The 13,231-nt window shown below is 35.2% G+C and overlaps 1 protein-coding gene across 1 annotated transcript; it reads right to left on the bottom strand.

The window, feature by feature from the left end:
* Positions 1–7,351: 7,351 nt before the first annotated feature.
* LOC113717103 (probable LRR receptor-like serine/threonine-protein kinase At3g47570) lies at positions 7,352–11,864 on the bottom strand. The gene is made up of 5 exons (XM_072071319.1): positions 10,763–11,864; positions 10,260–10,331; positions 8,048–10,038; positions 7,591–7,934; positions 7,352–7,495 (listed from the first exon to the last, which is right to left on the bottom strand). The coding sequence occupies exons 3-5, from the start codon at positions 8,817–8,819 to the stop codon at positions 7,478–7,480; spliced, it is 1,134 nt and encodes a 377-aa protein (XP_071927420.1). The 5' UTR covers positions 8,820–10,038; positions 10,260–10,331; positions 10,763–11,864; the 3' UTR covers positions 7,352–7,477.
* Positions 11,865–13,231: the final 1,367 nt, after the last annotated feature.

The raw sequence follows: 13,231 nt of genomic DNA, 5'->3' as shown, positions 1-13,231 counted from the left end.
CAATTTTAAAAGAAAAAAAAAATTTTTGGTTCTTGTTTTTTTTTTTATTATTTTATCACTTGAGTCTAACCTACCCCCTTGATTGAACGAGGTTGGAATTTCTTGGTGTGATTACGTTCTTGAAAACAGGTTTTTCAAGGGTTTAACTCCCATTAAATTTCTTCCAAGTGAAGTCCTAACCTTGCATCGAGTCGTCAAAAGCAAAAAAAAAAAAAAAAAAAAAAATACTGTTCACAGCGGTACTGTTCATCGGGACTGTTCACACTGTAGCAGTACTGTTCATCGCCGCACTATAGCAGTACTGTTCATAGTACTGTAGCAGTACTATTCATCCGAAAATTATTTTTTTTTTCTCTTTTTTCCCCATACCTTGTGGTTGTTTCTTATTGTTCTTGCTTCTTGTAGTTGGCTTGATAATTTCTTGAAGTTCTTGGATTACATATAACATTCTCCGAGTTACTCCTTTGTAAACAAGCACTCGATTTGAGGACAAATCGTCTTTCAAGAGGAGGGGAATGATGAGAACATGAAGATTTGCATGGATTCCTTTCATTTTACAAGTCTGCACATTCTAATGATGGTTGATGGTGCAATCGGGCTCGAGAATCATTGAAGATCCAAATTTTCCAAATTTTAATTGGCTTCCAAATCTTGATTGGTATCTTGATTGATATCTTGATTGATTTCCAAATTGAGAGTTAAGTAAGTTGTTTGAATTAGGGAATAAAGGCTAAGGTCATGTTGACCATAGTTAAGCCAATTTGAATTAGTTAGTTTCCTATTCTAGTTGAATTAGAGTTTTAGGAAAGCAGTTAATTGCTTCCAAATTTGTTTAGGAAGTTGCGTCAAGTTTAGAAGTCAAGTCAAATAATGAAACTTGTATTGTTTCCAATTTAGATTAGGGTTTTGAGTCTTGCAAGGCTATAAATAGCTAACTTTATTTAACTATTGAAAAACACAATTATGAGATGAATAAAAAATTGAGAGTTTTCTCTTTCTTGTTCCTTTGGGAGCGTTCCTTGATACAAAGTGAGTTGTATCTCTTTTGTTCAAGTTTCGACTTATCAATTCAAGACCATGTTGAATTGTGGCGCCTTCTACACTTGCCTGAGGTTTACTAATTCGTTTGGTTACGGGTTGAGATAATATCAACAAGTTCGTAGTCACGGGGATTAGAGGGGTCGTAAGGTCTTTCCATCTTTGTATCCATAACCTGGTCAAGATAGATCCTTCCGCTGCCTGATCGATTCGGTTCTTCAAGACAGGTTCTTGTTGGGTCGAGTTCGTATCAATAAGGATCTATTCTTCTCTCAAGAATTGAGAATCACATGATTTTGAAAGTGACAAGAATTTTTCAAAATCCAAGAAAATTAAATCCCAAATTTTTAAATGTCATTGTTGTTGTTGAAACTTAACTTACACCGAGTTAGAGTGTGCATATTTTTGTAAAACTTTATCCATTTAATTGTGATCAGACATACAGTAAACATTTCAAACTAATAAAAAAAATTTATACATATGTGTAACGCTCGATTAAGATTATTTTTTTTTTCATGCTCAATTAAATTTGACAGTGTTTCGAGCCTCACAGACATATGCTTTTGCTCAAGCGCTAGGTTCTATCACTATTTGAGCTGCTCAAGTTTGACCTAAGCTGTGGTGTTCGAAAATCCGCGAGATTTAACTCTCTTTGATACTTTCACTTTAGAATCCACCAAAATATGGCGTCTTCTAAGGATCATTGACATTAAGTTTTCAGCCATTTACCTCTTATATTTGGAAATCACCGAACAAAAATTTATTTTAACGACAACAATAACATCTAAAAATCTGGGATTTAATTTCTTAGACTTTGACTAGTCATTTGAGAATCATATGATTCTCAATTCCAGAGAGAAGAATACACCCTTATAAATCTGTATTCAGCAGGCTTTTATCTGTTTGTATAAATCTGTAATACACCCTTCAAAACTTCTGGTCTTATGCTGCTGCGGAACCTCAGTTTGCGAAAATCTTTAATGAAGCCATGGCTGGTGACTCTAGTTTAATCGTTGAGGTGGTGATGACCCAATGCAAGTCTGTGTTTCAGGACCTGACATCTTTCGTTGATGTTCGAGGTGGCACTGGTGAATTTGCTAAGGGCATTGCCCAAAATTTTCCCAACTTAGAATGTCTTGTATGTGATCTCCCACACGTGGTGGCCAATCAACAGAGAACTGACTTTGTTGCAGGAAATTAGCTCAGAAATTATTTCTTATTCTGAACTAGCTTAGAAATTAGCATTGATTTGCTATTGTTATTTGGATTTTGGTCAAATAATATTTTCTATAAATAGGTGGGTTGACATACAATACACAAGGACACACAAGGGTGTCATGTAACCTTATACATGGAGTGTGAGAGAGGGTTTTTGGAAGATGAGAGATGGTATACAAGGGTTGGGTTTGGGTTCAAATTGTATTCTTGTATAGGGTTTTCCTCTCATAATAAAGAGCAGGTGTCTCTCCATGGACGTAGGCTCAATGGTGGAATCGAACCACGTTAAATATTATGTGTGTTTATCTTTCATGCTTGTGGCTTATTTATCATTAAATTGTTGTATATTTGATATCTTAATAGTTGTTTGTTCCACGTTTGGATCTAACAAATACACTCTTGGTCCTAAGCTAAATTGGTCCAGGAGGCAGTGAACGAGGCAATCAGAGATGTTTAAAAATAGAATGAACGAGCGAAATTTTGTAAACATTATCATAAAGAAAAAAAAATTCAGCCATTCAAGCAGCTGTAATTGGGATTTTGCCTTCATTTAAATTTTTTTTTTGGTAAGTGAGAGTTTATTTTGCAAACATTAACATGAAGGAAAAAAATTCAGCCACTCAAATAGCTGTAATTGAGATTTTGCCTTCATTTAAGTTTTTTTTTTTTTGGTAAGTGAAAATTTGGATGGATTCAATTCCAATCACTATCATGGGTGGTGCATGCCTCCAAGACCATATATCGAGACCATATATCAACACAATTCTTATATCGAGATAGGAATTCGAACACACGACCTTTTGCGAAAAAGTAACCATCCTTGCCAATTGAGTCAACTTGTATTGGCCTTTGTTTAAATATTAAACTCAATTAATTGGATTGAGAATCAATATTCAATTCACTCACAGTAGCCAGGAGAGGGGCTATTAGATTTTTCCCCATTATCAAGTTTAAATTCAATTCCAGTATCTAACTGGCTATCTGGTGGAAGAGGTGGGACGATGGGAAAAAAAACTTGATTAATTGCACGCAATTGACGTAGCGTTAACAATCAACAAGATTTTGGAGAGTTAAGCTGAATGTCATCAGGAATATTCCTTCTTTTTTGCATGTACAGCAAATGTGGTCGCAATAGGTTGGTCTATAATGTTCACAATTAAAACTAATCTTCTGATTTCATATGAAAGGTTCAAGGATTCCAAGCTGATCATGTTTCCAATTGATTCTGGAATATACCCTTGAAAAGTGTTGTTTGCCAAAGAAAGGCAAGTCAAATCTTGTAGCTCTCCAATTGTAGTAGGAATAATATCTCATAGTTGATTGACTGAGAAATCTAAAAGGTATGCTGGTTTGAGGTTTTCGATCTCTGGAGGTAGGAATCCACTTGAAAAGCTTGAGGAAAGATTGAGTTCTTGAAGATTTTTCACGGTCCACTTGTAGGAATCTTTGAAGTCGATTTTTTGGAATCCACATGAATCTTGGTTAGAGATGTAAGGTTTCCTAAACACGTTGGAAGTGGACCGGAGAACTGATTTTGGCTCAAATGCAACTCACCCAATGTATATGATTCACTAAAAACTTCCAAGGAGTCTCTTATTTCATTGACACTAAAGTCCCGTCGCTGAAGTTTTGTTAAACCTTGTATTGTTCTTGGAAGAGATCCAGTGAGTACATTACATGATAAATCTAACACCAGGAAAAAAAAATCTAACACCAGTAAAACTACTCAAATTGCCGATTTTTTTAGGGATGTTTCCCTTGATTTTACAACTAGTAGCAATTAAGACTTTCAGAGAAGTCGAATAGTTCAAAAATATTGGAAGAAAACCATTGAGTGGATTATCGCCCACTATTTAAATATCTCAAGAATCTACACCTTGTCAAGGAAGTGAGAAAGCTCAATCCAGTAGAGGAATCAGTTGATAGATTGTGGCTGGCTAAGCATAGATTCTTGATGTTTCTCAAATTTCCTAGGGAGTTGGGAATTACACCAGTGAAGCTATTAAATTGAAGGCTTAGCCGAACGAGCTTAGAAGCATTTGAGGTGGAGTCAGGTATAACTCCACACAAGTCATTTTGGTGGAGTCCAAGAATCTCAAGATTGCTTAGCTTATTTCCAATTGTCGAAGGAAGAGTTCCTGAGAAATTGTTGGTATTAAGATCAATTTATTGGAGAGTTGTGATAATAAAATTTTCGGAAGGTATCAAACCCAAAAATATACTTTTGGAATTTTTTTTATTTTTGATACAACATAGAATCTAAACCAATTGTCATTTTTTTTAATAAACAACATGCAATACATGAAAAAGAAAATAAGTAAATGAACATAATAAAATTATCATTTTACCATAATAAATTGACAATAAATCATGTTATTAATTCAAAGTTATGTATTTAAGCATAATAATACCATACAATTTATTTCAAAGTTATATATATAAAATAAAGTGTATGATATTATTTTAAAAAATTATTCAAAAAAAAAAACTACATCCATATTATACTATATTAAATCCATCCCACACTTTAGTCCTGCATTTTCCCTCGCCCCTGCAGGCACCCACCCCATTGTCATCCCTATGATGTAGTCTTTTGAAAAATCCTTAAATTTTTTGGGTGTCTCTTTTAGTTAGGCTAAATTATACTGATTTCCCTTTTGTTTATATGGAAGTCACAAATCTCCCATCATAATTTTGTGAACCTGTCCTATGAGCATTAATTGCAGTTTTAATTTTATACTTTTGCCCTCTATTTACCCTTCTTCTTCTGTCCATATTTTTGTTGATTAAAGATTTTCTCTGAATCAGCTTTTGCAGTAAAAGAGCTTAGCTATGCATGTATTTGAGGATGAGAGGTTTCAAGAATTTTAGCTATGCATTCTATTAAATAGCTTTATGCATTTAAAAATCGAGAACTTAATGATATGCATTATGCATTCGATAAACTAGAGCAGAACTTTGCTCAGTTACATTTGCCCCGCTCGAAGCTCACATATGAAGCCCGATTGCTGCTCACACATTTATACTTCGGACAAAGTCCGAGTTTATCAATTTGTTTTCGATAATACTAGGTAAATGAAAAAAGAAAATAGCTTTATATAATTGCTATCTTTAAGATGTCAGAGCACTTAGGAAATCAATGTATGAGCTCGTTAGATTAATTATTTTTAGAGGCACGTTTAATATCTATATATCATGCATGTTACATTTTCAGAAAACAAGATGGATTGGGTATTCCAAGAGTGATGAAGAAAAGAAAGGGAAAGGGAACAAAAGAGAGGAGGGGAATTGGTGCGCTGGTGGGTGAAGGTGGGAAAGCATAAAGGTTAGAGGAATAGTGGGTGTTGAGAAGGAAAAAGAGAAATGAGTCGAGAAGTATAGTGGAGGGAGGCGATTTGGGTGGGGAGGGGGGGAAGAGAGGGGCGAAGGGAAAGGAGAGAGGTAGTGGCATGGTGCGAAGGAAAGAGGAAAGGAGAAAGTGAGAAGAAAAAAGGTGGTAATGTAAAGGAATGTTAGTGTATTCTTTTCAAGTGTTTTTAGTTCTTAATAAGTTCTTTTTGGCATTTTTTAAGATATTACTATAGCTTTTGTTTTTAAAAAATGTGCTATTGTACATATGATGAATATTAGGAGTTGTTCGGAAATCTTACTTCCCACTATAAATAGTACACGTTGTTTGAGAACGTAAAATTATACTTTTAAAAGTGAGGGACGAAAAAAATCATTTTATAAAATGTGAGGAACGTTTGAATGATTTTTCCTTAACAAAATATGATAAATGATCAAAATTAGAACAACTTGCTTCTTTAAAGGACCAAATTAAGTTTTTCGATGGTACTCACCTCTTTGAATTTTTGAATATTAAATGTGAAATTTCCTTAAAAGCAAGTTTTATTTTGTTATATGCAAATAGATCATGTAATATATTTGATATATATTATAATATCACAAACCACCCATGTTGCACGTTATGAAAAGATGCTCCAATATGTCGCTCATGCAGAAAAAAATATAACTATACAATATAAATATAACTATTTACATCCCTATTACATATCTTAAAGTAAATTTTGGTATACCCTAATTCAATAAAAGAAATGTTTTCCAGTGAGGAGATATTGAAAGTGTGGAGTGGCAGAGGACCAGACAGCCGATTATGCTGAATATGTAAATTCTTCAAACTATGAAGATTCTGAAATTCTGTTGGAATTGTTCCCTCAATGGAATTGAAGGACAGCCATAACGTCTTCAAGTTTGACATGTTAGAGATGGAAGGTGGGAGAGAACCCGTAAAGCAATTGTTTCTGAGAGACGGGTATTGGAGTTTCTATAAGGAACCAAACCAGGAGCGAAGTTGTCCACCAAAATTGTTGATTCCAAATTAAGGTATCTCAATCTACGCAAGTGAGCCAACTGACGAAGCAATTCACAAATAGAGGAGGTAATTGACCAATTTTTTGCCAAGAATTCTTGAGGTTCTGAAGTGATCATGTCACTGATTGATCCATAGTAAGCATGATAAGCATGAAGAAGTAGTAGATTTTGTCCCTGGCCATGCTTATGGTTCAATTTCAGATTTCCACACTCACCGGGGCACTCACTAATTAAGAATTGGGATGAACTGGAAAACGATATATACAGATAGAAACGAGCATGGAAGTCCACTAATAACACATTCCAGGAATAATAAAACCAAATCAATGGAGAAAGGTTGTAACATTGATTTATTTTCCAAGTAGGTTCCAAACAAGGACTATCAAATCATGGACGACATGGAGCTTGCGACGCTGATTGGGAAGGGGCCACCATTAGTCTTGCTTTATTCCTTCATTGACTTTAATTCCAGTTTCCATTATTATATATGTGGATGGAGAAGAAACAAACCCAGACCTAGACTAGTCGTCCCTGAAGTCTCCTTTGAAAGTGAATGGTATGCTTTTGCTATTCTATTTTTATGGCAGGGAATTGTGAATTTTCTACTTTTTGTCACTAGATTATTTAAAGTAAAAGGTAGCCAAGAACTTAGTCAGAATTAAAGGAAAAAAAAGAAAAGCAAAGTAAAACCCTAGATGCAATGTTCCTTATAACTGAAAGTCCAAATGTGATGTAGATGACACCAAGGGAATAATGTACATCTCTCTCTGGCCTTCAAAATAAATCAAGCTTACAAATTATACAGCAATATCCGTTTGCATTGGCCAAAGCATTGTTTCTGATACGATCAAGACCTAACGGTATGCTGCAAAAAATAGCAGGTTATAAGCTCAATTGAATAAGGAAACATAACTTTCAACATTGAGAAGTAAAATTTGCACAAAAAGGATAAATACTTACTATCATCAGAAATTGAAATTGGTTCTTGATCTTTAGTAGTTCTGCTAAAACATCTTTCATGTTCATCCGTTCTCTTGGAGATTCTCTACAGCAGTTCAAAGCCAAATTCATGATCAATAAAACACACTTCAGCTTGTGAGTGAAATGCTCATCCTCTGGCCTTATTAAGTTTGCATCAACGACCTGAAGTGCATCAGGAAGAGAATCTTCTATCCAACTTTTAAGGCTTAAATCTCCCAAAAACATTTCATCACTAGGCCTCATCCTTGAAAAAACTTCCATCAAAACTATTCCAAAGCTGTATACATCAATTCTTGTCGAAACTATCCCCTCTGATCCATACTCTGGCACAAGATTACAATAGTCAGAATAATAGAATCAGTTAAAAGATTAACAACAGATGAACAACATCGTAGAAGTAAAGGAAATGTAGACAGCAAAAGTTTAAATGCTTAACCTGGCGCAATGTATCCCAGTGTTGCAAGGGTGTTGGTATGCAAAATACTTTCTCCTTCACCAAACATTTTTGTTATACCAAAGTCACTTACATGGGCAGCCATATCTTCATCAAGCAAGATATTACTGGGTTTCAAGTCACAATGTACCACAGGAGTATCATAACCATAATGGAGATATTCGAATGCATAAGCAACGTCAATCATTATGTTTATTCTTTGGAACATATCTAAAAAATGGTTGTGAGAGTACGAACACTTCTCAAGATTCCCATTGGGCATGTATTTGAGTACCAAGGCTTTAAAATCAAGGTTACAGCAGCTGCCGAGCACTTTTGTAAGATTTCGATGGCATAAACTCTTTAGAACCTCACATTCTCTAACAAAACTTTTTAATGAACCTTCCACTAGCAAGTTGAATACCTTGATAGCCACAACAGTGCCATCACTTAGGATCCCTTTGTAAACAGAACAATAGCTCCCTTCTCCAGGCAAATTGCTTTCATTGTAGTTATCGGTTGAGTGCAAAAGGTCATAGTATGAAAATCTTTCATATTTTGCCGCTAACATCAACTCTGTTCCACCAGAACTCTTTGGTTTCTTTAGCCACTTTAGATTCAATAATGCTCCAATTGCTATTATCAGTATTGCTGCCATCCCTGACAGACTAATGACAAGTAGAAGCACCTTTCTTTTGCTCGATCTTCTAATTGAATTACTCTGACATGGTGGAACACTAAGCCTTAGGTCACCAGAGAGTCCTTCATTGTTCATGAACAATTAACCTGTAAAGTTTCTGAAGGGACCATCTCGAGGAATTTCTCCACTTAATCTATTAAAAGAAACATTGCATTCCTTAAGAGATTTGAGTGCCTCCATTGACTTGGGTATCACACCAGAGAGATTATTATGTGAAAGGTCCAAGAATTCCAAAATACCATATAGCTAAATGATTCTGGTATAGAACCCTGCAAATTATTTCTCGCCAATGAAAGGTTCTGTAAAGCTTGTAGCTCTCCAATGGTTGTAGGGATTTTGTCTGATAATTGATTGAACGAGATATCTAAACTATATGCTGCTTTGAGGTTCCCGATGTCTAAAGGTAGCGATCCACTTAAGAAATTTGATGAAAGGTTGAGAATTTGGAGATCTTTCATGCTCAATAGGTTAGCAGGTATCATGGAAGTCAACCTGTTGGAGTCTAGAAAAATCTGTCTAAAATTTGTCATATTTCCTAAGCATTCTGGAATACTACCAAAGAATTGATTTTGGCTCAAGCTTAACAACCCCAAACTATGTAATCCACAGAAAATGTCCAAGACATCTCTTATTTGATTCGAGTTCAAGTACAGCACTTGAAGATTTGCCAGACTATGCATAGTTCTTGGGACAGATCCAATCAATTCATTATCTGAAAAATCTAGAACTAGTAAACTGCTCAAATTGTTGATTCCAGCTGGGATGTTTCCTTTGATTTTACAAGTGACTGCACTTATCCCTTCAAGTGAAGTCGAATAGTTAGAAATGGAAGCTGGTAGAAAACCATTTAGAGGATTATTATTCAATGTTAAATATCTCAAGGATCTGCAAGCCGTCAAGAAAGTGAAAAAGCTCAATTCTGAGGATTCACTTGATAGCCTGTTGAAAACCAAGTTTAGAATTTTTAGATTTCTTAAACTTCCTAAAGAGGTGGGGATTGAACCTGTGAGCTCGTTATTGTAAAGTATCAAAAAAACTAGCTTAGAAGCATTTGAGATGGAGTTGGGTATAACACCAGTCAAGTCATTCCGATAAAGAAAAAGAGACTCCAAATTGCTTAACTTATTACTCACTGTCAAAGGAATCGTTCCTGAGAATTTGTTCTGGTGGAGTCCAATATATTGGAGAGATGAAATGTTAAAAATTGCAGCTGGTATGGAACCTGATAATGAATTGTTGAATAAAGCAAGAGTCTCTAATGTGTGAAGATTCCCAATGCTTTCAGGTATTCCACCTGTAATATGGTAAAGCACTTTTGTGTTAGCATATCATTGGCAACTTTCCATTGGCACTATCTAGAATTTAAAGTTTGAAAAAATCCGTTAAAAGGAAAAGTTGATGTCAAATTGTCAAATAACCGAACATAGGCCCCAAGTATCCTACTGATCAAACTGATGCCAAGTTTTAATGTTGGTCTACGCAATTAAGACCTTGTAATTAGCAACTTTGGCATACCTGTCAATTTGTTGTCGCCAAAATCTAAATTCATCAACATGGTTAAATTCCATAATTCAGTTGAAATTGCACCTGCAAAATTGCAACTCTCATGAGATTGGTTTGACTTGGAATGGAAATATATAGCGACAGCAATGATGAGACTTTTGAACTTTCCAAATTTTATCAATTGGAAATGGTCGTGTTTCCTGCACCTTTTGGTGTCAAGATTATTCAAAATTTTAGAAACACAAGAACAGGATGCCTATAACAAGTCGAGTACCCCTAAAACTGAAAGCTTTTCATTTGCATATTTAAGTCTTTTGAAACATGAATCACAAAGAACCTTCTATCCAAAAAAAAAAAAGGTAAATGGCTGTAGTGTTTTTCTGTTTCACTAACACGTCCATATAGAAGAACCGAAGAAATGAAGTGTGAGCTCAACACAAGGGAAAAAAAATGGACATTGATACCTATATGAGTTTATAAAATAAAAAGAAAAATTGTTCACTACTACTTTCTACCTCTTAAGTTGTTGGTCCCCAAGTATAGCTTTTCCAGCTTTGTCAAGTTTCCTATTTCCTTGGGTATGGGTCCAGTGAAATAATTCACTGACAAGGATAGCACCTGAAGCAGTGAACACCGGGACAGTGTTGAAGGTATTTGACCAGTCAAACTATTACCTGTTAGACCAAGAAAAGTAAGTTTCTGAAGGCCGTCACAGATGTTGTCTGGAAGTATGCCAAATAGGCTGTTATTATTGAAAGAAATGCTTTCCTGTCAGGAAATATTGAAAGTGTGGAGAGGCAAAGGACCCGAAAGCTGATTATGCTCAATAATCAAATGCTTCAAATTATGAAGTTCCTGAAATACTATCGGAACGTTCCCCTCAATGGAATTATAAGACAGCCATAGCATCTCCAAGTTTGACATGTTAGAGATGGAAGGCGGGATAGAACCCGTAAAGCTATTTTCTCTGAGGGACAGGTATCGGAGTTTATGCAAATAGCCAAACCAGGAGGGAAGCTCTCCACCGACATTGTTGAACCCGAAATCAAGGTATCTTAGTCGGCGCCAGTGAGCTAACTCGCGAGGTAGTTCTCCGTGGAAATAGTTTTTGCTAATATCAAGGGAAACAAGAAAGGACAGATTCCCAAGTTGAGGAGGTAAGGTACCGGTAAGGTTCATGTTTGAGATATTCAAGGCAGTCACTCCGCGGTGTCGAGAGCCGCAGGTGACCCCTATCCAATCGCAAACAGGGGAGGTAATGGACCAGTTTTTTGCCAATATTTCTCGAGGCTCTGAATTGATCATGCGATCTCTTAGCGCAAGAAGCGCTAATTGATCCGACGTAACATTACTGTTGCCGGCAGCCATCATGGCTAACGAAACTATGCTAAAATTTATCAAGGAAAGGTAGTGAATTTTGCCCATGGCCTTGCTCATTGATCAAGTTGAGATTTTTTTGACCGAAACTCACATGAATTGGTGTCAGCAGCAAAATCATATATACTGAAGACGAGCGTGGAAGTCTTCATGGCACAAAAACACACACACGGAGGTGGGGACCGGCAATTAATGCGGTGGTCTTTAGCTATGATAACATCAATATTAGAAAAATACCCACCAGCCAATATCAATGTTGAATTTTCTCATTAACTATCATTAGTTAATTACGTATAAGATACTTAAATGGAAATCTAAAACATCTTAATCTAGCCGTCTTAAGCCACATCAAACAAGGTAAGGTAAGTGCTAAATTGCTAAACGAAATGCTTAAAATAATAATAATAATAATAATAATAATAATAAATATATATAATAAAATATATATATATATATATATATGAGGATAAATATAATAATAATACTAGTGGTAGTAGTAATAGTAAATAATAATTAATAAAACAATGATAGTGAGAATAACAATAATGTGGACGTGGGGGAAATAAATGAAGAATATAAACAAAAAATAAGATATAATTACGAGTGGAATAAACTAAAACAATTATAGAAAGTCAGTATGTATAAGTGTATGGGTAGATATATATACAAATAATAATAACACCTACACACGCCTAAAAGTGGAAATAAAGGGGAAGGTAATAGTGACTATCTAATATATATATATAAGTGATAATAAAATAAATTAGCGATGACGGGGATGGTAATAATAATAACGGATAATCATAAATTATAAATAAATATAGTAAGATAGTAGTGAGGATAATAACCAGGATTGTGAATAATTATTTTCTGTTAAATTAGGAAACTTTACAAAATGAGCACTTTCCAAATTAAGAAACTTTCTAAAAATAGAAACTCTTCAAATTAGGAAACTTTCCAAAAATAAAAATCGTCCAATTTGGGGGAAATACTATTAGGGTCCATATAATGGTTTAGATATGAATGCTGTACTTACTTAGAGGTGTATATTTATGCATCTATAGGAAGTAACAACTAATTAGGGAACCTATACTTTTGATAGGTACGATATAAGGACCTAAGGTAGTTCCACTCGAGCCGCCAAACAGAGATAGGTGGTACTTATCCTTCTGAGATTTCAAATGTACAAATGAAATTCTTGTTTTCAACCCTATTTTGTTGTGTTGACTCGAAATGTGTTTGATTAAATGCTTTACTTGGATATTTATGAAAGCTATATTTTACTATATAAAAATGGACCATGTGACCTATTTGAAATATTTTGATATGTTCTTATATACAAAATGAGTTGAATCTTTTATGAAAGCAAAGAATTATGTATGTGATATACGAAATGAATTTTGACAAGTAAGGCTCAGAGCAGTCATGGAATAGACGGTAGGGGCTATAGTCCTGTCTAATCACCATGGTAGTCTGGTATGAAGTCCGGCCGATTGGTAAGGTCATGGTAGCGTGGTATAGAGTCCGGCCGATTGACAAAGCCATGGTAGCTTGGTATAAAGTCCGGCCGATTGGCAAGGTCATGGTAGCCTGATATAAAGTCCGAC

The sequence above is a fragment of the Coffea arabica genome, chromosome 11c (genome assembly GCF_036785885.1).
Source record: "Coffea arabica cultivar ET-39 chromosome 11c, Coffea Arabica ET-39 HiFi, whole genome shotgun sequence".
In the NCBI taxonomy this organism is placed as follows: Eukaryota; Viridiplantae; Streptophyta; class Magnoliopsida; order Gentianales; family Rubiaceae; genus Coffea; species Coffea arabica.
Note: the sequence above shows the minus strand (reverse complement) of the source record. Positions and strands in the feature narration are given on the sequence as shown.